Genomic DNA, 25,194 nt, shown 5'->3' with positions numbered 1-25,194 from the left:
GGTTTGATAAAAGCGGTCAATTCGATTAGTTGTTTTTCAACGCCTTTTAATCTGGTCTCTAATGGAGAGAGGTGCAGTTTAAACAGTTTGCTCATATAATCAAAGATTTTAGTATCTGTCTCGATGGCCATGCTAGTTTATAGACGGTGTCTCTGAAAAGACAGCACTTGCCCTTGGAAGATATTGATTCACGCAGTTGTTGTTATAGAGCATATGACAGGGCACATACAGTCCGTTGAGTTCACTCGTGCAACAGCTTCTGCAAGTGTGGCTCAAGATTTGTGTACCCAAACTTTTACTTAATGCAGGTTCTGGCGAAGCCCCCTCTTTGTCTACTTTGCGTTTACAAGGCTATAGCGCTTTGTGGCGGTGTGTTGTAACAGTAAGAGATTGTCGCACTCTTGCTTTCCCAAGGCTAAATCGACCTAAATTCTTGAAACCTCAAGTATCCAGTGTAAAGGAAGCTTGTCAGATTAGTACATCTTTGATAACAATTGTTACCCGAAAAAGGGGACAGTACCTCCAATCCGCCTAAATATCTCTAGGCACTTAGTGGGACAAGTAGAGATTTGTTTTTCCATATTTCTGATAAACAAACGCATCTTGGAGAAAGAAGGCTATGAATAGGGTAACATCAGTATTAAATAATGCAGACTTAAGATGGCATTGCCGCTTATAAACAGTTTTAATTAAATAATGAAAACAACGTAGGAACAGTACAGCCTGCGAACATAAATACAGTGTTCATTAACTTGGTCTTTGACTTCATAAAACTGCCTGTAATAAACTTATTCAAACTGATGAATCATGTTTACTGATCATTTGGGACAGATGATCTGATGTACTAGTTCCAAAATTCCGTTTCCAACTAAAATATCTTTCTTACCTCCTCCTGCAGCAGTTAGCTGAAATATGTTGCTGTAAATTCAAGAATATGTCAATAGTTTCATCACCAAAACTTCAGCATTGCTCGCATGTCGCTTCAATTGGGATCTGTCTATTTGGCACACTTAGTTCCAGTCTCTCCTTCAAGTTTCGCTTTGATGATGGATGCATTTAAATATAGCTATAATGCAAATCAAGCTTTGAGTTTCAATGTTTGCATCGGTGATCTTTATGATCCAATTTTAGTTTATAGGAAACATCTATAATGGACACACAACAAATTTAGCTAGCTTTACATTAATGCACTGTGAAAATAAATGCAGAGTTCTTCCCTGATTTCTCCTGTACAGCATAAATGTGACGTGAATTTAAAGTGTCCGAGCTTGGACGGTTGTCCATGTATTTTTGTATGTTTATATGCAAAATAAAAACTTGCTTATCAAAAAAAAAAAAAAAAAAAAAAGTGTCCGAGCGAGCAGTCTCATGAAGGTTTGCTTGCTCCAGGCTGGATATGAGTTGATCATTCCAGCCAATCGCTGGAATAATTTCTGGGGCCCACTGGAAAGTTATACATTTTGTTGCCATGTAAATAAGAGATGCTCTTCTGTCTCCCACATGCATCCATGTCTCAGCAGATCAGCAGTTGTCTCTGTCTCTAGCAGTAGAAATCTCCTGCTGGTCCGGTACACCTCTACTACAGTCCATAAGTTAGCTGGACAGTTCTGCTAGCTCCTGTTAGGAAACGGAGATGCATACTTCTGACCTCTTCGTGAGTGCATCTACCTATGCCTGTGATGACAAGCCACCCTGCTCCAGAAGGAAGTTTATTAAAACATATTAGACAATTTCAGCAAACATTGACTTAAATTACATTTTTACTACATGTATATCTCAAAGTAGACTTTAAACATGTTTGTGGATATTCAATATACTACTCGTGTGGTGGTGTAGATTCATAAAAGTTGCAGTGGTGCATGCAGCTTGCAATCAGTTGTGTAACTGTAAACGTCTGTGTGTCATTGCTATTTCATAGCCAGTCCTTTCATTTCTGGCACGCTTTCAATGCATATTGAAAACCTTATCTATTTAAACATAAGTATTTAATAGTACAAGGTAGCACAACCCAAGATTGAGAAAGAAAATTAGGACGAAGGCATTAGCTAAATCGCTCCTTAAGCAAGAGTTTGGAAAGAGTCCAAAATGTAATTAACACAGAGTGTCCTCGAGACTACAATGAGCAAACATGGTAGCCAAAAGATCATTGTATCTTGAATGATGAAAAACACAGAAAATGTGATATTTGGACAGTCCAATAACATAATATAGAGGACTTAGCAGCGTCCGTTCGCCGAGTTGCAGATTCGAATATTGACACATAGTGAACATAGATCTATATTAGAAGATCAGCCGAGAGGGACTTTTTCAAGGCTTGGGCAGTTCTAAAACATGTGCATAATGGATTACTCGCTGTGGTAGTGACTTCTGGAATATCGAAGTACTAAAGTCAACAAAAGGCAGATGCTTACTCTGGAAACTAGATGGTGCCTTGATGTTTATGTTCCTTGCTGCTGAGTGAGAAGCCTTTTGGTGTTCACCAATATGCTGCTGGAGGCCCCATGCAAACATTTTAGTAATCAGCTTATATGTCGGCTCACACGCCTGCCTCTCTCTACTTACATGGAAAACTCTTTCTCAGCTAGAAAGCGAATTTGAGCTATGTTATTTTTCATTTAAACTGAATACTAGATGGCTCTTTTTTATTATTCACAACAAAATAGGTTAATAGTCTGTGCTAGACAAAAAATGCAGTGTGTGCTGGGGATAGAAGTTTGGTGATATGGATTGTATGTTGCCAAAAGGCATTATAAAGAATTGTCAATAGGGACAAGTGGTTTAGGTTTTGGATCACTCGTACACCAAGAAATCAACTCTGTAAGATCACGAAGAGCTGGAGTGAGACAATACTCCTCCGCCTGGAGAGCCTGTCTGCAAGGCTGGTACCACCATCCGAGAGAGTAAGGCAGCAGTGTTGGGATGCCAGCTGGTGGCGAGGCTCAGTTGTCTGTTTTCAGCATGGTCCCCTGCCCAAGAGGCACATTTCTACTTTGCTTGGAAGCTCTCCAGGGTCCTGCTGCACAAAGAAATTTTGCAGTAGCAAAGCCTGCCATTTGCAATATCGCGGGCTTGGCAACCAGAAAATATCTTTTTAATATTCACAAATGCCATTTTACTAGCCAGAATAGTTGTTCCAACTTGTAAAAAGAGCTTTTGCGACCCTATCCAAATGGCACATCAGAGAGGACGTGAAAAGGACATGCCCGTCCCACCTACAATTTGGAGGGTAATCTGTTTTTGGCCTGTGACCACAATTGCAGCTGCAAACCAATGATCAGTTACCGATACCTCAAAGGGGTTGGTATGTGATTCGCCAAGGGGAAGCGGGCTACATGGGGCATCCTCTTCTCTGGGAATAGTGATCGCAATCTCGAGGGGTGGGGGTCCAGCATTGGTTCGGGGTTCTACTGTCCCCAGTGTCTTTCCAAAGAGGAGACTTTATTTTTCAAACAGCAGCAAGGGTCCCTTTAATGAATAAAGGCTGCTTCTAAGGAAGACAAAAAAATTGGGTCTGAGAATTGAAATGCAGGGACAGAGATCTGCTGTCCCTTGCAGGCCTCCATTCGTGCATTTGCATCTAATCAAATCACAGTTGTTCGCAAACTGCAACCGGCCTAATTAATATTCATTAGGTATGCCATTTTGCGTCACCCTGCTAATGTACAATTTGTGATGCGACCTACTAGTGCAAAGGTTGAACTGCACATTACATTCCCTTTCGCAAACCAGGTGGGGTGCAAACCTCCCAGCTTGTTATGGGAATAGTGCATGAGTCCCTATATCCTCCCACCTGTCCTGGCCATCAGGAATGTCTCCAGTGGCCCACGGAGGTGGTGGCCCTTAATGTCTACGATCCAGCCCTTCTTTCATTATTCGTTCGTTAATAGCTACTGGACCGTTTTGAGTAACCTATTTCGTAATAATGTTGTGTATGGCTGTTCACAAAATATATATTTAAATTAAATTTGAAAAATACACATGCCTAGATGTAGGCGAGCAACTGAGGTTCAGGAATCTAGACGGTCGTGTAGGTTTCAGACTTTTTTACTAAAACATTGAGATTCCAGGCTCCCTCACACATGCAAATAGTACTTTTGTGTATGTGTTTTATTTACAAAATAAGTGTTAACCCTTGGATGATATTTATTTTGCAAATTGCTAACTATCCATGACCTTTTTGTTCCCGTGAAATGGGAACGAGGCGACGGATAATTTGCCAACTCGTGGCTTCTACAAAATGTTATGTTGCTTGGTGTTAGTCATTTTCTGATGTCTCACTTCGAATCCGGAGCCTACAAATGGTTGCTGGTAATTGAGGCGAAGAAAGGTACAGAGCAGGACTTCCAGTTTTCGCAATTATATTTTAGTAGTGGGTTGCTGCTTGTTTATCCTAATTAAGAGCTTGAAACAGAAAAGCTTGGCCTGGATTCATTGAAAAACAGACCAAACAGCACACCATCTAATTGCTACTTTACTCTACAATGCTATTTAGAAAGCTTACAATGAATGTTTTTGTAATTTTGTGATTTCTGTGTCCGGGTCTAAAAGGAAACGGGCTTTTTGGGAGATCATACTATTGGTGAGCTATTTAGAGTAGGCGTGGGTTGAACACCAGACAGGAAGTATAGATCGCATAGTCCTCTCCAGTCCTGTCTCTGCTTCCATAACAAATAGTTCCTGTCTTCAGACTGCTCATTGATCTTTTTGTTGGAGGCGCTCTGCTGATGCAGCGGTTTGAACCCGTAGCTTTATGTTCCCTTGCCTCTCATTGCCCACCCTTGCAGCTTGCTTTTCATTACTTTTGCATGTTCCTCACTCTCAAGATTGAGTGATGGTGCTCTCTCTAGTTCCCTCTCCGATACAGATGTTTTCCCCCATAATGGAACATGTCCTCTTTGGCCACAACATTTTCTCTTACCTATGCATGAAGTTCTGTTGACCCCTGTTGACCCTCCATATAATCAAGTGCCTCACCTGCCCTTCCCCTGTCCAGTGAGTTTCTGTCCTATCCTCCTACTTCTCTGTAAACCTCAACTACTTGGGCTACTGCTGATCACTCCAACTGAGTCAAGTCAACAGGAGTTTTGATATTGTTAAGCCTATAAAACACATAACCCCAAGTAGGCCCTTCTTGCTCTCTTGAGAAAATGCAAGGAAAGCACAGTTTCTGCTTTATTCTCGCAAATGGCCAGGACTGAAAAAACCCTACAAACATCCTGCCTTGAAGTGTCCCCGCCCCGCCAGCAAACAAAACCCAAATTAAGCATCCTACAGTGATTGCTTTTTTTTAATACTTTTGTACAACATTTATTTATCTAGGAGTTTTATATAGCGTTAGCCAGACCCGAGGGTATCGGAGCGCTTTACAACAAAAATAATGGTGAAATCAGTCAAAGAAAAACAATATAGTACAATTGAGTCATGGCGAATCAAGAGTCTGAGAATATAATATCACATTCTTGGCATAAAAACGCATTGTATGAGAATCATAACTAAATTGATTTGAGTGAGGACCTATTACTGGAGGGGAGGTCCCGGTACCGATTGGATGGTGGGTGAGGTAGAAGTCTTGATGCTCAGGTGGCTGAGTGCTGCATAGTGCAGGAGCTTGCGTTTGAGAAGCGGCTATCCAATCGGAAGGGATCGGTTGAGGAAGAGGTCTTTGAGTTGTGTTTTGAAATTTACAAAGGAGGGGGTGGTCCTGATCTGGACTGTCAGCACCTCTGAAAACGTCACTTTCATCCTTGAGGCCTCTTAAGCCATACACGATCAGGCTCTGCTTAATTCCAACCATGAGCACAAATACCACAAACATTGCACTGGAACCATGTTCATCCTAAAACAACCATGATTATCGCACTTTCGGACAGAGACTTGAACTTCCTCCAGCTCCCAAAACCATCCACATGCAATATTGGGCTTAACTCTAGACTGTTGAAATGTACAAAAACCTTCAGCACTTTTTCTGCCCATTCAATGGTGATGTGCGTGCCTCCATCATCCAAAACGCAATCTACATTCAGAGCTCCAGATTAAAATGATGGTTTTAATTCCTTTTGTCATCTTATCCTATTATCTATAAACATTCCATTTCAATCCATCCATCCAATAAAATATAATAAACAAAGTTAAAAACCTTTATGCAACTTAAATACTCTTTTCTATCCTTCATTTGCCAGTCTGTCAGCCATTTTGCTTTTGCTTCTAACCTCATTAGAAAGTAAAATTGCCTTATGTGTTCATGTGGAGGGATGAGGCCACTTTAACTGTGTATATTATGCATATTAGGACTAAATTACCTCTAAAAGTGGTCTCCTGCTCTTTTTGAAATCAGAATATTGTTGCTTTTCTCCAGCTCCTGATTAGAACCGTAGATTCGTTTTTTGCCCTCTCTCCTGGATATTTGTCCCTGGAGGATTCTATGTAGAGCGAGGTTGTGTGAGTGTTTTTCCAAAGAAGTGTCCGTACTTTCATCACATGAATATGTTCATAAGGGTTTGTGAAAGAGGTTGGTTGAGTGCAGTCTTCTGTTTATTATGGGATGAGCTTGTGGTTCACATGTAGTGGGACAAGGTCTATCCTGTATGTGTAAACTAAGTTAAGGTCTTTTCTTAGTTGATAGCCAGTAAAAGCATCTGAGACAAAGCAGATGTGGTGCTTTTGTTTACTTATTGCTGTTGAGAGCTTTGGGCCTTTCTAATATCGATCAAAATTATATTTGAACAGGTCTGCATTTAATTTGATAGTGTAGTCCAATTTGCAATTCATTGTGCATTTTCGGTACAGTTTAGAGGAGGCTTTTGCATGATCATCTTAGAAGTCTGCGTCCTTGGTCATCGTGTTGATTTTTGAGATTCTAGCTCCAGTCTGCCTCTTGGTCGAGGTGTTTTGGAAAAAATAACTAGTGTCAGTGTTTTTTCGAGACCTCACTGGGTGCAATAGGCTCAGGAGAACAACTTCAGCCAGAGCCCCCGGAACGTTTTGACCATTTTGTCTCATCCATGTCTGCATGCTGTAGAGACCTGCTGCAAATGTTCAGCATGGATAACCAAATTTAGCTCCATTCATCGTGTTTATAGGAGTGGAAAGAGATGCGTTCGTCCACAGTTAAAGATTTGTAAATGTGTAAGAGCTGTTTGAACCGGGGCCTCCGCTGGTGTGCTCCACAACTGACCAATGAATATAGGTAGATTGTTTTCTCATTGTAATCTTCTGCTACAGACAGAGCTAGCATCTGAGCCAATGAGCAGAGTTGGCTAAGACACTGGTGGCAGTGATTAGGCGATGAAGAATAATGCTGTGAAGAAATGTGTTGATGGACCCTGGCGAGTACTGAGGGATAAGCACTGCAAGGGGAGCAGCTGTTTGCCACGGCCAAAATATCATCCTAGAGACCTAGACTCAAGTTAGGGCTTACCAATACGTGGGATGAACTCTAGATTGGTTGACATCCAGGCTGTGGTGTGGCTGAATTGGTTATGGGCACATACTACAAATAATCTAGGAGTTTAAAAAAAAAGTCTGTGCAACTTTTGGGTGCCATTTTCCCAGGCCGTTATGGTCTGATGTTATTAAGGGACAGGTAAGAGTGTAGTGTCTTGAAGGTTTTTTTGGCATACATTTTCTGGTGCGTGAAGTACAGCGACCATGGAACTCTGTTATTTGGATACATTGCCAAAGCCACCAACACACACATCTTCTCTAATGAGGAGTACACCATTCCATTCAGTACTGTGGTGTGATTGGAGAAGCTTCATGACTCACTTGAAACTCTCCCTCGTTACCATGGCCATCAGCATGATAGTGTGTGCCTCATTGAACCCTCTCTCTGGCCAATATGTTTAGGTCTCGCCTACGTAGCACGCAAGTGCTGCTTTAGAGACGTTTTGGAATCGCTCCAGGCTTTTCTTCAAACTCGTGCATGTTTTGCATTGTTTGCTATTGGTACTTGTTTGTCGTTTCCCTTGCGGGAGCGAGCAGCGGCACCATCTTTTTGTAATTATCGCGCTCGTGCTTTTGAAACAGATGGCGCCGCTGCTCGCTCCTGCAAGGGAAACGCTGTACGAGTCTTGCCCCGTTTGAAACCTTATCTCTGTGCTTCGTCCCTTTAACTCCCTCTTTCTTTGTTTATTTTTAAAACCTGGTCACTGCAGGCGCCTCATGCCCACTGATGTGGGAACAATCGTAAATGAATGACTGTATTCCGTTCTAGGTGACTGTACTGACTGACCCACGTGCCTGGATGACTGGACACTTCTGTGCCAAAGACACTTTTCCCATCGGCCAATCAGAGCAACACACTTAAATGTCTGTCCTACGGTGGGTTTTTCACACAGCTCGTGAGAGAGGGCTCTCTGAAGTTTCCCATGTCCACCCTAGTCTCATGACCCATTAATCGGGGTAGAATCAGTGTAAAAACCGCTGTGCAGAGAGAGCGCTGACCCCACCCTGCGCCCCGCTCGGATTGGAGACCGCCCTGCAGAGAGTGCTGACCCCATACTGCGCTCCGCTCGGATGTGAGACCGCCACCGCATGTCATGTGTTACAGCACATGAGCGGTCGAGCGAGGGGCGGGCAGAGGCTTTCGTCGGCCGTACTAGCACAAAGTGCCAAAGCCCGAGTATACAACCGCTCGTAATGGCGGCCACACGCAACCCACATGCCAGGCACGTGCATATACACAACTGAGCGCACACTCCGAGCTCCGGCTGCTGGAGTTTGAAGTGTCTGATGGAGTTAAAAGTACCCGCTGCAGAGTCCCTTGTGCACCAGCAATATTCAGGCACTAGTAAAAACGTAAGGTAATTCTGGTGATTAATGAGCCTGCTGGAGAGAGATGGAGTTTTGTCCAGTCACTTTTGACTCATCATAAAGTTCTGAAAACACATCCATCATGCAAATCACAGTATTGTTTTTTATGTAGCCAGCTCAGTGAGTTACTGATTTTGTCACAGAGATCTTTTTTTGCTACTTGAAGTTCATGAATTACAATCCTAGCACAGCACAGGGGCCTATGAACTGGCATCAAAGAGCTGCAAGTAAAATGCAAGTAATAGGTTACAAACCTATTTTCTTTTTCCCAGTCTTTCATTATCTTAATGTTGCTAAAAGGTTTTGTTACGGTAGAAATCCATTTTTATTAGTAAAGCCAACACCAAACACTGTGTTACGTTTTAAATCTTGAGTTTCTGCTTCTCCAGACCAAGTGCGCTAAAACTCCACCACGCTCATCATCTCGTTGGGACAGGGAGGAGTGTCAAGTTTTCCAGAGGTCCGCACCAATTGTAGTGCTCGACGACAGGCGCATTTGTCCCGCTTTTTTCTTAGACATCTTTCCAGACTGTAGGATTTACAGTTCCAATGAATTTCGCTATGGAGAGGACATCGGGCATCTCATGATTATCTATTCATGTTTGTCCTATTTGATGGATTATTTCAGTGATTTTTATTTCTATTCCTGATGATAATAATGAACAGACTTAGAACCCCAATTTTTGGATGACGAATAGAATTTCACAAATTCTCTGTGCCCTGAAGAAGTCTACATTCACATGGATGAAACACGTTGGCTGGATTTTGGCACATACTTATGGAGCAACAATAAAGAGAAGATTTCTAATGACTTTTGGAATTTTGTGGATATATTTGAAATAACACACATTGCAAAAGTGGTGCACATCTGATCATCGGTTTAAATAAGATATTTAACTATCAACAAATGTAAACATGTTGCAATGCAAACAATGCAACTGTGAGATTTAAAATAGCAATATTATTTAAACGAGCATTGGCATAGCCAATAGATCTCACCTTTGGGACCTTATAAGTGTTTAGCCGTGCAACAGTTGATGTTGTTGCATGAAGGATATTGTGCTGGATTACTAAACACTTATAAGGTCCCAAAGGCAAGCCCTATTGGCTATGTCAATGCTTGTTTTGTTGTCAAAGATTTTCACAAATGAGGAAAGCTGTTTCCCGTTTTGACTTGCGCACTTGACGTGATGTGTCCATTTTTTAAAATAATTTGTGTTCCTTTGTATTTGCCTCATATTCTGTGTTAAGGCCCAGTACGATTGGCCAGATGTTCATCTAGCTGCAGCTGGACTGCTTCTATGTGGTCTGGGAAGTGGCATCCCCTTGCAGTTTTAATAAACAAACCTCAGAAGCAAGCAATAAGCTCTCCTTTAGAGGATAATCTAGAGTCCTGCTTTATATTTCCCCCAGATCAAATCACATTACCTACCACATGGGGGTGGGGTAGGTGGGTGAGAGGGACTTTTCTTTTATTCAACATATAGATTTCTAAAATTTTCGTTAAATATTTTTACATCCTCTTTATCCGGAAGATAGAGAAGCACATTTTCTGATTGATTTTGCTCCAACTGGAACAGTTCCTTTTGGTTTTACAGGTATATTGATTTTTGTGTGTGCATGCTACAGTAGCATAGGAAGCTCTATGCGACCAGCCCATCGCAAAGGCCTTTGTTAGCATAATGTGTCAGTTTAGGGATAATGCCAGGGTAGTTACGGTTCAAGGTAATGACAGGATTGGGAGCAATGAACTCTCCGGCTGCAGGCCAAGGTGTTTATCACCACAAGCCTATTATTAGCGAGTTACACCAGGGTTCCAGTGTGCAATTTGTATTGTATACAGAGTTTTATTTATTTTAGCAACAAACACCCTTCTCAAAGTCACAGGTTTTCCCGCCAAAGTGTTCACTCCCCTCAACTAAAAGCATAAGTAGCATGCAGAGGTTATCAGTGTAGGTGTTTACGAGTCTGACTGCTTGACTGCATCAACAGCGATCAGGGAAACATGACTGCAGATCTTGCAAGTCAAGTTGGCATGGGTTGCAGGGAGGCATTGCATGTTTGGAAGTGAAGATGGTATGGCTTCAGGGTGGGATATGAAAATTGCATTCCTGCTTGTGCAGTAGTTAAAGAGGGACATGGCTGTGTGTGGGTATACATAGATGGGTTGACAGTAGGTCGGTATGGCCTACTAATATGCCATGACTACATGGGTATATGTAACTAGAACAACCCTCTATGTCCACAGAAACAGGTACAATATGTTATATAACAAAGGTATTCATATGGGACTCATTCAGAAACTGATACCTTGTCTGTGCATTAGAGGGATCCGCAAACTAATCAGCATGATTATTTTCAATTTGAATTAGAAAAAAAGAACAGGAAGAACATAGTTTCTGCAAAACTTGCATCATACATATTCATGTCCAGTAGTACGTGATATAATTGAATATATTGCAGATTACTCAGTGCTCAGAATGTGAATTTATTTACTCAATGTGCAACATATGACACTGTACAATTCCCATTGGTTGTATATGTTATTTCAAACAGTTGAAAATTGAGTAGTTGAATGAGTGTGTGGATAACAACCAAATGGGAGGGTTTGTTGACGTTTCGACCCCAGTGGATTTAAGGGGGTCGCCTCAGGATGTTGTCTTCTGGAGAAGAGGTTGTGTAGGTGAGTGGGGTGGATGCACCAAGTAGCAGGCCCAAAAACCATCAGAAACTCCGAACTGTGTGCATAGTGAGTTCACCACGGTTTTTTTGTTCTAGGAACCGTACTTAAATTAAGACTCCATGCTTTACATACTTTCTCTGTGTTACGAAATCGAATCCCTTATAAAAACTGAGGGCCCAACATAGGCCTCCTGATGCTGCAGAGAGAGAAACAGTGTGTGTACAACTGCTGAAAAATACAACACACTTACTGGGGAGAATACATACTTTTCCCAATCTTTACCAGCTCCATCAACAGCTGCAGAATGAAGATCTAAGTTCCAGGTCTCTTGACTTTGTTTGCCATTGGGGAATCACCATCCTTTTAATGGTACTTCCAGGAATTGTTGCACCTGTCCTAGGGTTTAACCAGTAGTGGGGTTTGGCAATAACTGTTTTTGTTATCCCATCAAAATTCTTGGGAAAATATTAGATTTGTGTGTAGCTATTTGCAAGATATAGCCAGCCAACACCCCGTAAAACATGGAACTGAGGTCTCGTGTGCTGTCTGTCACATCCACGTGAATGGAGGTGAACCTCTCTCCATCATGCACTTGCTGCTTAGCAGGAAGTCAATAGATCTAGGCTCCATTTAGCTCTTTCTCCCAATCTAGATGGTGTTGGACAGATGGCCTTGAGACCCGGAATCTCAGTCAAACCAGCCACTGGGGTCTCTAGTCAGCCCAATGCTGGCCCATCCTGCCCTTGGGTTTCCAAGAGTCTGGTCTGTTGCTTGGGAAAGGCCTCAGCAGGCTAGGCTTTCCATGCGGAAGCTTTGACTCTTAGGTCCCTACCCATGTTAGTGTGGAGCCGAAGACTGCACCAATGGGTATTCCGGAGTAATGGCTTTTTAGCTCTTAGCTGATGCAATTCATTTTGCCTCACTACATTTCTTCAGAATGTTCACACGTGAAGCCCTCACATACATTCCTTGCAGAAGGGAACCCGTTAGGCAATTGAGGATTCTTTGAGATACTCCAGGCTATGCATACTACCCATCCTCCCTGTCACTTGAGAGGCAACAAAATGGCAAACTAATTGTGGCACCCAACGTAGGCTAGGGACATCAGTTTGCCACCAGCATAGACAAACATGAAATTTGGTCTCCAGGAGTGCACACTCTAATTTACATTTGTAGGAAGAGGTTCTTACATCGGGGTTTTTGATTTCTTAAGTCTCCGCCAAAAGGTTTCAAAGTGACTTATAAAGACACATCAGTTAAGTAACTTGCACGCAGCAACGTTTTAGAAAATTATGAATCTTTTTTTGTCACAGGAAGACAAGTTGAAGGCTTGAAGAGGAACCTTTAAGTGATTGGTATGCCAGGTTCAAATTAATGACTTTCTGGGAGCAAAGAGTGAAACTATATGTGACAGAGTGAGATGAAGTCATGGCATGCAGTGTGGAAGGGGAGAGTTACTTGGCTGCATTTACAACAACATTGTGGTGAGTTGAACGCATCAAGGATCAGTCCAAAACCATTCCAAAAGTCTGCATATATATAGTAGTGTGATCACCGTCTTAACGACAAGGAGGAGAATCAAGAGATTAAGTAATAGCATGGTGGGAAAGAGACGTGGGGACCCAGGAACTAAATACATCGTGGAGTGGATGTGGAATGGGTCATTCCAATAGTAACTTATTTAGGGACTAAAGTAATGAAATTGACATGGACTGAAGTGTGCAACAGTGTTAGGTATCGGAGTGATGGAGTGAAGGAATCCACACAACTTTTACAGACTTCTGTGCATGATTGTCAATACATTATTCTATTTGTTATTTCTTGTAATATGGTTTAATGCCCTTTTTAATGGAGACAACTCACAACAAGAATCAGTTTGATAATGATCTGAGTTTCTAGTCTTAGACAACCCTTAAAATGGACGACTGTAACTGAATTCGTGTGCGCCACAAGTTTAATCATCTTCCGTCAAATGGTTCTGTTTTTCTGTGTTTAATTGATATTTAATTCCAGCCAAATTCTTCTGAATTCATGCTCTTTGTCTTCTTTCCTGACCAGGATTATCCACGAGGATGGTTTCTCGGGGGAAGACGTGAAGCAGTACAAGCCTGTCGTCTACAGTAACACCATCCAGTCCCTGGCAGCCATTGTCCGTGCGATGGACACCCTGGGCATCGAGTATGGAGACAAGGAAAGAAGGGTGAGTCACCCAGCCTCCTCATTGCGCCCTTCTGAAAGCTCTCCACTAAACATGTTGCAAGGAATCTTTGTTGCGTTCTCTGGCAAATCTCTCAGCCGAGCTTCGCCTTTCGAGCCATTTGCATATTAATAAACCAACCTCTCGATAATAGATGTCTGCAAGAGCCGGGTCTGGCAGTGATGAATTATGCAGCACACTTTGCAGGTCTGCTTGGGATCTGAGATAGCTGGGTCCTTTTATGAGCCGTCAGGCCATGGCCTACGTGGGTTAGCGTCATTTAAGATTGGGTTGGTGGCCACGCACTGATGAGGAGGGTGACAGAAATTACTTGGATCATTCTCGTATCTTGCCTTCTGCTACAGTGGGTCAAGTGGAGTGAAATTAGAGTTAATAAACCCCCATAGAAGGGCTACGACAATTTAAGCAGCCTTTCCTCTTTTGCTGCAGTGTGAAGTAGGAACCTTAACTGTGGTGATGAAATTCAGCAGCACTGAGCTATACTTTACCTAACCGGCCGGCTTGCTTCCCAGTCACGACCATGTTACAAAAGCATTTTCTTAGCAACTGTGCTCTCCAGAGATTGCTGGGCTTCCGCTCTATAAAAACGGACATGGTCTGTTGATGCCCTGTATTGTATATGGTATACCGTTTAGGTTTGGATTTTGTACAGTTCAGCTGTCAAGCATACCGACTGCTTACTGTATCCGTAGGGTGAGCTTTGGGTCTTTCCCTTTAAACCATTGGCTTACCTCGATCAGTCTGTTTCAGCAATTGGCTTGAGATTTTAACAATCAATTCTTTGCTCTTCGGAGTACAGTATTCATCTTTCACCTTATGCTATTAGCTGTATAGGTGTATCCTTCTGCAACTACTGGGTGTATTCTTCTCCAACTACTTCATGATGCACTATTTTACTCTTTCGTTCCACTTCTGATGGTTCCCTCCTGTGTGCCTCTCTCTAATGTCCTAAAACTTTCTGCGTTAGTGCATTAAATCCAGACCTATTCGCTTTGCCGATGGTTGTTTAAACATCTAGTACTCCTATCAGTAGCGATATGTATTGAACGAAAGTCAGTACTTTGTATGAAGGCTTACATGTTGCATCACCAATGTAGGGATCCCTGGGATTTTTTTTCCAACATGGCTGCAGCCAATAAGTATTGGTGACATGTTGGAAAGACAAGTTTCTTAGACAATTGTTCCATCACTGAAGGACGTGTAACTGCTTAACGCTACACCAAGAGAGGCCTTTAGAGGTTGGAGTTCCTTTATGTTTTTCTATTTTGGCTTCATGAAAAACACATTTTTTTTTAGTGACTCTTTTGTTTTAGGTTGTACATAAATTTGTGTTTCAGGGTTGCAGTTTGTCTAGGCAATCACTTGTACATCCTTTGTGCGTTTGGACTGGAGTTGTAGCCCTCGTGATGGGACTAGGCAAAAAGAAGTAGCAAGATGCTTTACTCTGTTTAAATCAGAAGCTCTTAGCGGCTTCCCTTTAAGTCTGGGTAGCTCTCGCATGTTATTGTAGGATGCTCCTGTGGGAATGTGCAAGAAGTAAACATTGAGCTTTGTGAATCTTTGCACCGTGGTCACATGAAAACCAACACTGAAATAGTGACTATCCCTACTAATTTTAATTTCTATCATGCCTTTTTCCTGGTGTATCCCTTTTTTTACTATTTTAATGGCGTTTTGGCTTATTTTTGTAGTTTCGGATGGAACTGTGGGGCCAGCTTTAGGGGAGTGCGACTGGTGCAGCCGCATCGGGCGTCGAATTCGGAGGGGAAGTGAGCGGGGGGGGGGGGGGTTTGTTGGTGCTGTGTTTAGCAATAACTGACCATTTAAAAACACTCGCGGCAGAGTTCCTTGTGCACCCAGTTTCAGGCAGCATTAAAAATGTCAAGATAACTCTTGGGATTATTGTTCCCACTAGAGGGATAGATCAGAGTTTTGTCTAGCCATAAAGTAGATCAGAGGGTTAATATGCCTGCTGCAGAGAACGCGCCCCGTGCAGATCACAGGTCTGTATTTTATGTGAATAGCTGAGTGGATTATTGCTTTTGCCACAGAGATCCTTTTGTTATCGTAGTTCAAAAGATCCAGCCCAAATATAGAACAGTGACTGATGGGAACTGTCATCAAAGAGCTGCATGCGAACTGCGTAAAATAGGATAGGACGTTATGTTTTTCTCCCCCAGTCTTTCATGATCTAGTTCTAATGTTGCTGAAAAAGGTTTGTTGGGATATATATACATTGTTAGTAGTGAAGCCAGCCTTTACCAGTTCTTTAAAACAAATGAAATGTATTTAAGAGAGGGACTATAGAAAAATGAGGGGCACTTATGCCCGGTGGTAGTGAGGGAATCCGAGGATGAGGTCATGGGGTCGCCAGAACTGACTGTCACACTGGGCACCAACAGCCCTAAAGCCGGCCCTTTCAACTATACTTTTTAGTGCATTTTGGCAATAACTATAATTTAGATTCCAAGGACCAAAAATATGAGAAAATAGGTTTTATTCATATTTGTTTCATTATATTTGTTTTTCTTCGTTATTTATGTTGCATTGCTGGTTTTGCTGTAGGGATTTTCCTGGTTTTGTAGTTGTATGTTAATGAGCTCAAGAGGTGTGTAGTGCTGCAGTGCTCATATGCACATGCATACACTGTTTAACAATTGGTAGTGTGTGCTTGTAGGTCTGTTCATTTCACTGTGTTGCCTGACCTTCTGCATGTGCCTAGGACGCTTGATATGTGCCTAATCTCTGATCATTGGGGATCCCTCTCAGCAGACACAGATGCCACGAGGGACCGTAATGTAGCGTGGAGTGTGTGGGGTATCTATTTTCCAAAAGCATAATTGGTCACTCTCACATGCGAGTCTTACTGGAAGAGATTTGTTATGTGTAGAGGTTCGCCTTCTTTCTTAGATTTACATCATGATAAGGACAACTTTGACGTACCCTAAAAACGTGAGTGCACAATGTGCAGGGCCTCGGTAGATTCCATGCTTAGATTGCAAATGCTGTGGCTAAAAGCGAGTCTGAACTAATTTAGGGGCGAGACCATGGCTTACAAATTCAAAACAAATGGTTATTTCACAGAAATAGGAGAACAGTTTGCATTATTAATAGAAGAGCTCATCAGTGCAATGCTAGAATTGTCTTCAGACGATGGCCATCTCATACAGTAGACCCCTCTTGTGGCCGGTTGGTTAGCAGCAAAAAGCCTGCACCAATGTCTTAATTTCTCCAGTGTGTGGTACATTTGTCTAATTTGATTAATCTCAGTGGGTCTATGAATTTATTGCTCTGGTTCCTTTTAGCTGGAAAGATCATATATACACATTTGGCCAATTCTCCCCTTCCAAAACTGTGGTCAGAAGGATGCTGTTTCTTTGAGTAGCAGCTGGTTTCCTAGTGAGCCTAGCAGAGGTCTTTACTTCATAATGTTCATTTTACTGGTGTGGTACAAACCTGGGATATCCCCTTGATTCTCTAAATCACCTATTTTGACTTATTTCTGAGAGCAAGGGAATAGGACAACCTACAACGTAGCCTCCCCCCATCTCTGTTTGTCTTGTCCCTCGTCCTAGGTTCCCATTGTATGCTTTGTTGTCCGTGTTATCTGTGTCTGTTCTTCCAGACCCCCACTGCATTTCACACCACTTGAGACCGCATTCTACCACCAGTTCTCATCAGTTAAATAGAGATGGGTAGAGGAAATCCTTTTTATGCTAACCCTTTCCTGTGACCTTCTCCGATTTCTCCACCATCAAAGACATCTGAGCCTAAGCTACCATAGAACATCTGATCCAGTGACTTGGACACCTCAGGACCCACCTGGTTATATCCACACCCGTGGACCTGGCAAACCTCGGTGTGCTACCATGGCACCCCAGATTCTCTAAAAATCAGCTCATACTCTTGTGGATCGAGGGAAACGAGACATGCGAGACCTACCACACCACATACCCAGGGCCCTGGATCTTAGGGCATATCCATGCCAAAACATACCCTAAGAGGTCGCAGTTTACTCACAAATGCACTTTACATTAATTATGGTACTGATTACCAGTGGGTCTGCCTAAGTCATTGAGATACTTGAATGATTAAAATGTGCAATGTGTGCCTGCATTTTCCCATGCAATGTTAACAGAATATATATTATGTTAATAGAGGGGTATATGTGTCACTAAGGGATATGGCTGTATCTATATAATTGACTTTCTACAAGGGGGGTAACATGGATGAAATGTTATCTACAGGTTTAAGAACATCATTGGCATACTGCATGCATCTAGGAGACGGGCGGGGGGGCAAATTGCATCATAATATTGTTATCAACACTTGCGAAAGGTTTTCTCTTGGAACTCAATTTGACTGGTTATCTATTCCTGGGTTAATATCACTGTCAAAGTTTCTGAACAGATAGCCAAGACTGTATCATCTCTCTAGTGAACCTAATTTCTAGTGAAAGAAGAGCCTTTTCTGTATCAGTCTGTGGGACACACCAGGCTTATTGGGTACAAGGTCCAATATTTCAGTGAAGCATTAAGATACACCATTAAAATACTAGACAACAGTTACAAAAAGACACATTGCTACAAATTAACCCTACTATTGCTTTACTGACTTGTTCCTCTTAGTGACAATCCGATCAGGATTTGGATTTCCTGAAGTATTGTCAGCAACTGTAGAACTAATGGTTGGCGCTAAACTCCATACATTTATGCATATTGGGGCTTTGAAGAGAACATGTCTGGCAATTGTGTTTTAATCAAGTTGGCATAGCAGTACAATGGAATCATTTATGCCAAACCAGGTGGCTTACATACAGGTATTAATTTCTCCTTTTGGAAGGACTGCTAGAGAATTTTATGTATATGTGAACAAATGCAATATTACCTTCTACGATGCACTAGTTCCAGTCCTAGCTCTTCACATGTGTGTCGTAAGTACAAGATTTTGCATCTTAGGGGTCAGACAACGGAGCGGCACAAACTATTGTTAAGAGATGAGTTAGCCAGAGAGGTATCTTGGTGCTGTGGGTACCACCTACAACCCAAAACACAAAGGGAATTTTACTTAATAGAGATGAACCAAGTAGGCATCCATTCACTTCCCAGAAGATAGAAATTTGTGTGGTCTTTGTGAACTAGGTGAAAACACCATGGCAAATTCTGCTTCTTGGCCAAATTGACAACAAGGCAGATTGTATTTCTGAAGTAAATAAGCATTTAGAACCTCTTAGGTCTTTTAAATGTCTTACCAATATTTTAAATACTGTGGAGATACAGCAGAATGCAAATGGCCATACTTTAGGACCTGCTAAACAAATTCCTACCAAAGCCTAAAATGAAAATATCATGTATCTTGTAATGTGTATATTTTATGTACATCAATAAATGAAACATTCCTCACAGATCCATCGCCCACATTCACCTGTTCATACTTCAATAATATATCTACTCCTGCATTTGCCAGTAGTGTTTTGAATCTAAATTTATAATCCCTCCCTCTCCTAACGTCAGATTTCTTTGGCTATATTTTCTGACACTTTAGGAGCACCTAGTTATTTCAATTATTTCTCAATGGATTCATCCTGAAGTGTACCCTCGTGTGTGTTTCCTTCATACTGCTGTTGTGCACTGCTTTAGATAGAAAATGTTTCGACCTTCTTTGCTTTCGCTAAAATAAAATAGGTATTCTGTGACCTATTTGCTTCCATTAGAGTCACAGCGTTGATTGTTTTCAGACAGTTTGATATTGTTGACACCTGTTAATCGGTTTTATCGGATTGTTCAGAAGCATAGTCAAATAATTGTTGACCAATTAGAAGACTATAGCAACCCATCAGATTGAACAAAATGGAGCAAACTGCATTTATCAAGTACTTTTATTTCGAACCCTGCTTTGTGGGAGCAATTGGCTGTCCCAAAGCTGCCACTGATTTGTTATCCTTTATATCATTTTTTGCATTTGAACATTTACCATCTTCTCATCCACCACGCATGCTGTGTGATAGGCCACTGCGCTGCGTAATTCCCTGCTAATCATAAATAGTAACTGTGCATAGGTACTTCTGTTCAACCCAATATGTTTCTGTATTTATCTCTTTTGCTTTATCAGGAATTCTAAGTCCCTATAAATTAGCATTGTTATATTTCCTTCATGCTCCCTGTTGCAATCCATTGATGTGCAATTCCCAATTTACTTGGTTTTAATACTATAACACAGTTGCGGTGTTTCGTAGGTAAATTGTGAATTTTTGAATAACTTGTCATGGGTTCAATATCTAGGGCATTTCATGATGATCTTTCCATCCTCCCATCAAGTGAGCCCTCACTCCCGACGACACTTGCAGCGCATGTCCTTTTAAGTTAAATCAACTTGAATGGTTTTTAAAGATTTCAATTAAACAATCAATAGAAGGAGTACATCCAGGAGACAGATCAATGTCTCCAGAATACTGGGAAAGGCGCACAAGGAAATACATTTTTCTTTTCTTGAGAAGACCCCTCACTCACCAACATAGTTGGTGACATGCTTCATCATCGGGGTCCCACCCGGATAGCCGAGTGCTTCGACACCTGATTACAGTGGAGCTGGTAGTTTTTTTCTGCAAGTGAGTGAACAGTGAATTACAAATTGGCCAGATATAACTCACTAAGAAATTTTATTCTGGAGCAACTGGTTAGATACCTTAATTGGTCAAATTGACCTGTGGTATGATTCGTGCTGATAAGTGCATAAAAACGGTCTACATGTTTCAACCTGTGGAATGGTATTACTAGGTTTTTTTCAGGACCAGTGGGCGTGACCCGGGCGGTGTACACACGCTAAGGTGAACCCTACCCTCAATCACTGTAACCTAACCATCTACTCACGGTAAGGTGTCCTATCATCCAATTTGTAGACAGGAGAAATCTGTAAAGACAAACACATAATCACAAGCAGACGCAATAATTAGCATGTAATACAGTGTTTTGATGATAAAGTGCTCCTTGAGTTCCCAGCAGTGTGCGTCGAACACATACACAACACAAGGATTACCCCCAAGTTGCAGAGGTAAAAGTGCATAGGTATTATAGTAACCAATTCAGTTACTGAGAGCTTGATTATGACCCGTTCATAGTCATATGGTACAATAGGCGTAGATGCGCCGTTGAATGCATATGCATTGAATAAACACACAGGGTTCCAATTGAGCCTGTGAAAGAATCATACAGACCCACTTTCATCAGTCATTCATAGTGGGTGTCTCCGCTCTCAGACATAATGGTGAGGGCGTACGTTACATAGCATGCATGCTAAGTGTATGAGCGTAAAAAAGTGGTACCAAGAAAACACATGAAAGGAATAAAAGGTGCTTACTAAAAAACGCGAAATTGCCGTGAATCCATGCCGCATCATGATGCTGTACTTACTTAGTGGAGCCAGTCACTGGCTGATACGCCTACCCTAAGCGACCCATCTCAGCTCCCAGAGGGTTACTGCATCCGAGCGTCTCTGCCGGTTAAATGCAGAACACTTCCGGGAGCGGGGACGGCGGGGGCGTGGTCACGTTGTCAAGTGACTTGCGTGGGAGGGCGTGGGTACGCGGTAGGCATTGTATTGATGACGTACCTAAAAAAAATGTCACTCGTGCTTTATTAAACAAACATGAAACTATCGTGCATAAAAAACGGCAGCCCAGCCCAGTAATTAGCCATACGCGATGATGAAAGGACCCGTAAATTAGGAAAAAAGAAAAAAGGGGGGGGCTACAATCCACTGTTAACATAAATGTTTGTATGCCTTTGTCAGAAAAGTACGCGCTATAAAGCTCGCGCAATGGGCTAAATGTCGTACCAAGTTCAGGCATACAGTGATGCACATATGTCCAAATTAAATTAAAATAGAATTTTCAAGGTGACACTAGTGCTGGACTTCTTAATATGTGACACAGAATCTTGCCTCATTCTCATTCAGGGCTAAATATTATACCAAATTCAGGCATACAGTGAAATTTCTATAGGATTTTCAAGGTGACACTAGTGATGGACATCTTAATAAGTGACACAGAATCGTGCCTCATTCTTATTCAGACAGTGCTGGCAAGTGCGTAGAAAACCGATTGACGGTGTAAATGCAAGACATAGTATAGTGCTTCATTCTCACATATAAAAATAAATGCCTCATAGTGGGTGAATGATTGATAAAGTTATTTTGAAAGGACTGAATGCCACGGGATATTATCGTTCAGGCCATCTTTGTGAGTGGATAGCCTGTAAATCCACCTTTGTTCCATCTTACTGATAAACTTTCAAATAGAGGTTATCCTGAAAGAATTCTCAATAAATGCCAAAAGAGAGCACGCAATCAACCCAGAGATGCCCTCCTAGAAGATAGGATACAGATGGACGATGAAATACCATCAACGTGTGTAACTACATACAATACAGCCTCCAACCTAATGACAAGATCTATCAATAAACATTGGTCCATCATTAATACAGGTAATTTACACTGGGAGAAACCCCTTTTCTCCTTCAAGAAAGCAAGGAGTCTAAAAGATGCCTTGGTAAACACACGCCCTAAAGACTACCCACAGGTGGGGACATCAACTGTAACCAACGCATGGGGCCTACCGAACATAGTAGGACACTATCAATGCGGCAACTGCAGTGTCTGCCACCTGACCGACAACACAAAAACATTGTCATTGGAACCAGGCAAAATGTGGAGCCATCGGGCTCATACAAATTGTAATAGTACCAATGTGGTCTATCTGTTAAAATAGCCTTGCAACTTGAAGTACGTAGGGATGACCTGCAGGAAGGCTAAGCAAAGAATGTGTGAACACCGCAGTACAATAAGGTGTAAAAGGATGGCAACCAAACTGACTGAACATTTCCTTCAATATAACCACACAACCAACGACATGAGATGGACTGTTATTGAACAGATGAAAACAGTCACAAAAATCCAACAGCGTCTTTTTGAGAAAGAACAAAGGTGGATTTACAGGCTATCCACTCACAAAGATGGCCTGAACGATAATATTACGTGGCATTCGGCCTTTCAAAATAACTTTATCAATCATTCACCCACTATGAGGCATCGATTTTTTTATATGTGAGAATGAGGCACTATACTATGTCTTGCATTTACACCGTCAATCGGTTTTCTACGAACTGGCTAGCACTGTCTGAATAAGAATGAGGTGCGATTCTGTGTCACATATTAAGATGTCCATCACTAGTGTCACCTTGAAAATCCTATAGTAATGTCACTGTATGCCTGAATTTGGTATAATATTTAGCCCTGAATGAGAATGAGGCAAGATTCTGTGTCACATATTAAAGAAGTCCAGCAGTAGTGTCAGCCTGAAACTTCTATTTTAATTTCATTTGGACATATGTGTATCACTGTATGCCTGAACTTGGTACGACATTTAGCCCATTGCGCGAGCTTTATAGCGCGTACTCTTCTGACATAAAGGCATACAAACTTTTATGTTTAACAGTGGATTGTATCACCCCCTTTTTCCTTTTTTCTTTTTTGTCTAATTTACGGGTCCTTTCATCATCGCAAATGGCTAATTACTGGACTGGGCTGACATTTTTTATGCATGATAGTTTCATGTTTGTTTAATAAAGCACGAGTGACATTTTTTTTAGGTGCGTTATCAATACACTGCCTACCACGTACCCATGCTCCCCCCCCACGCAAGTCACTTGACAACGTGACCACGCCCCGCCGTCCCCGCTCCCGGAAGTGTTCTGCATTTAACCGGCAGAGACGCTCGGATGCAGTAACCCTCAGGGAGCTGAGACGGGTCGCTTAGGGTAGGTGTATCAGCCGGTGACTGGCTCCACTAAGTAAGTACAGCGTCGTGATGCGGCATCGATTCACGGCAATTTCCTTCTCTGACATGCGCCCCATTAGATATTTCACCGTTCATGTCGCTATGCCTATTTTCTCCAGATTGTGTTTCTGAGCAAGCACCACGACCCTGACTCCCATGAGGCACGCAATTTCACGTTTTTTAGTAAGCACCTTTTATTCCTATCATGTGTTTTCTTGGTACCACTTTCTTACTCTCATACACTTAGCATGCATGCTATGTAACGTACGCCCTCACCATTATGTTTGAGAGCAGAGACACCCACTATGAATGACTGATGAAAGTGGGTCTGTACGATTCTTTCACAGGCTCAATTGGAACCCTGTGTGTTTATTCAATGCATATGCATTCAACGGCGCATCTACGCCTACTGTACCATATCACTATGAACGGATCATAATTAGGGCTCCCGGTTTTATGGTATTTATTTTTTCTACATTTCCGTCTGTATTTATCCATATTTATTTTTTGCTAATTTTGTCTGTATTTATCCATTTCTATTTTGTGTTTTCTGTATAAATGAAGCTGCAATGGGTATTTTTCCACATTTATTTGACTGATAAATGAACATTTGCATTTGAATGTCCAAAAGGTTTCAGCAGTATACAGTGCAATAGCATTATCTGAAAACACTTGCATTGCAAAATAGCATAAATAACATAACTGTAGATCTGCACCTAATTAAGCTTAATTAGGAAATGTATTGTCTTTTTTTCATCTGCCCTACCTCTCAATCTGTACACTTACTGACCTGGCACTCATGATTGACAGTAGAAAAAAGCATCCAAAGAAGACATTTTTTCCGTATTTTTCTGTATTGAAAAATAAATACAGACAGGAAAAAAATAGTTTTCTGTCTGTATTTATCTGTAAAAATCAGTAAAAACGGAAAACTGGGAGCCCTAATCATAATCAAGCTCTCAGTAACTGAATTGGTTACTATAATACCTATACACTTTTACCTCTGCAACTTGGGGGTAATCCTTGTGTTGTGTATGTGTTCTACGCACACTGCTGGGAACTCAAGGAGCACTTTATCATCAAAACACTGTATTGCATGCTAATTATTGCGTCTGCTTGTGATTATGTGTTTGTATATACAGATTTCTCCTATCTACGATAGGACACCTTACCGTGAGTAGATGGTCAGGTTACAGTGATTGAGGGTAGGGTTCACCTTAGCGTGTGTACACCGCCCGGGTCACGCCCACTGGTCCTGACGAAAACCTAGTAATACCATTCCACTTGAAACATGTAGACCGTTTTTAAGCACTTATCAGCACAAATCTTCACCTTTAGATACCACAGGTCAATTTAACCAATTAAGGTATCTAACCAACAATTTTAGTATTGTCCAGTTGCTCCAGAATAAAATTTCTTAGTGAGTTATATCTGGCCAATTTTTAATTTACTATTCACTCACTTGCACAAAAAAACTACCTGCTCCACTGTAATCAGGTGTCGAAGCACACCCGGATGGCACTCTGCTATCCGGGTGGGACCCCGATGATGAAGCATGTCACCAACTAGGTTGGTGAGTGAGGGGTCTTCTCAAGAAAAGAAAAATGTATTTCCTTGTGCGCCTTTCCCAGTATTCTGGAGACATTGATC

General features: G+C 41.7%; 1 protein-coding gene across 2 annotated transcripts in view; it reads left to right on the top strand.

Moving 5' to 3' along the window:
* The window catches only part of GNAO1 (G protein subunit alpha o1), a 755,346-nt gene that overhangs the window by 145,241 nt on the left and 584,911 nt on the right, over positions 1-25,194 (top strand). For both annotated transcript variants that reach the window (XM_085638722.1, XM_085638723.1), the window contains exon 3: positions 13,553-13,694. In XM_085638722.1, the coding sequence (XP_085494848.1) occupies positions 13,553-13,694 (142 nt within the window). The remainder of the gene's footprint in view (positions 1-13,552; positions 13,695-25,194) is intronic.

Source organism: Triturus cristatus, chromosome 12 (assembly GCF_964204655.1).
Source record: "Triturus cristatus chromosome 12, aTriCri1.1, whole genome shotgun sequence".
Taxonomy (NCBI): domain Eukaryota; kingdom Metazoa; phylum Chordata; class Amphibia; order Caudata; family Salamandridae; genus Triturus; species Triturus cristatus.
Note: the sequence above shows the minus strand (reverse complement) of the source record. Positions and strands in the feature narration are given on the sequence as shown.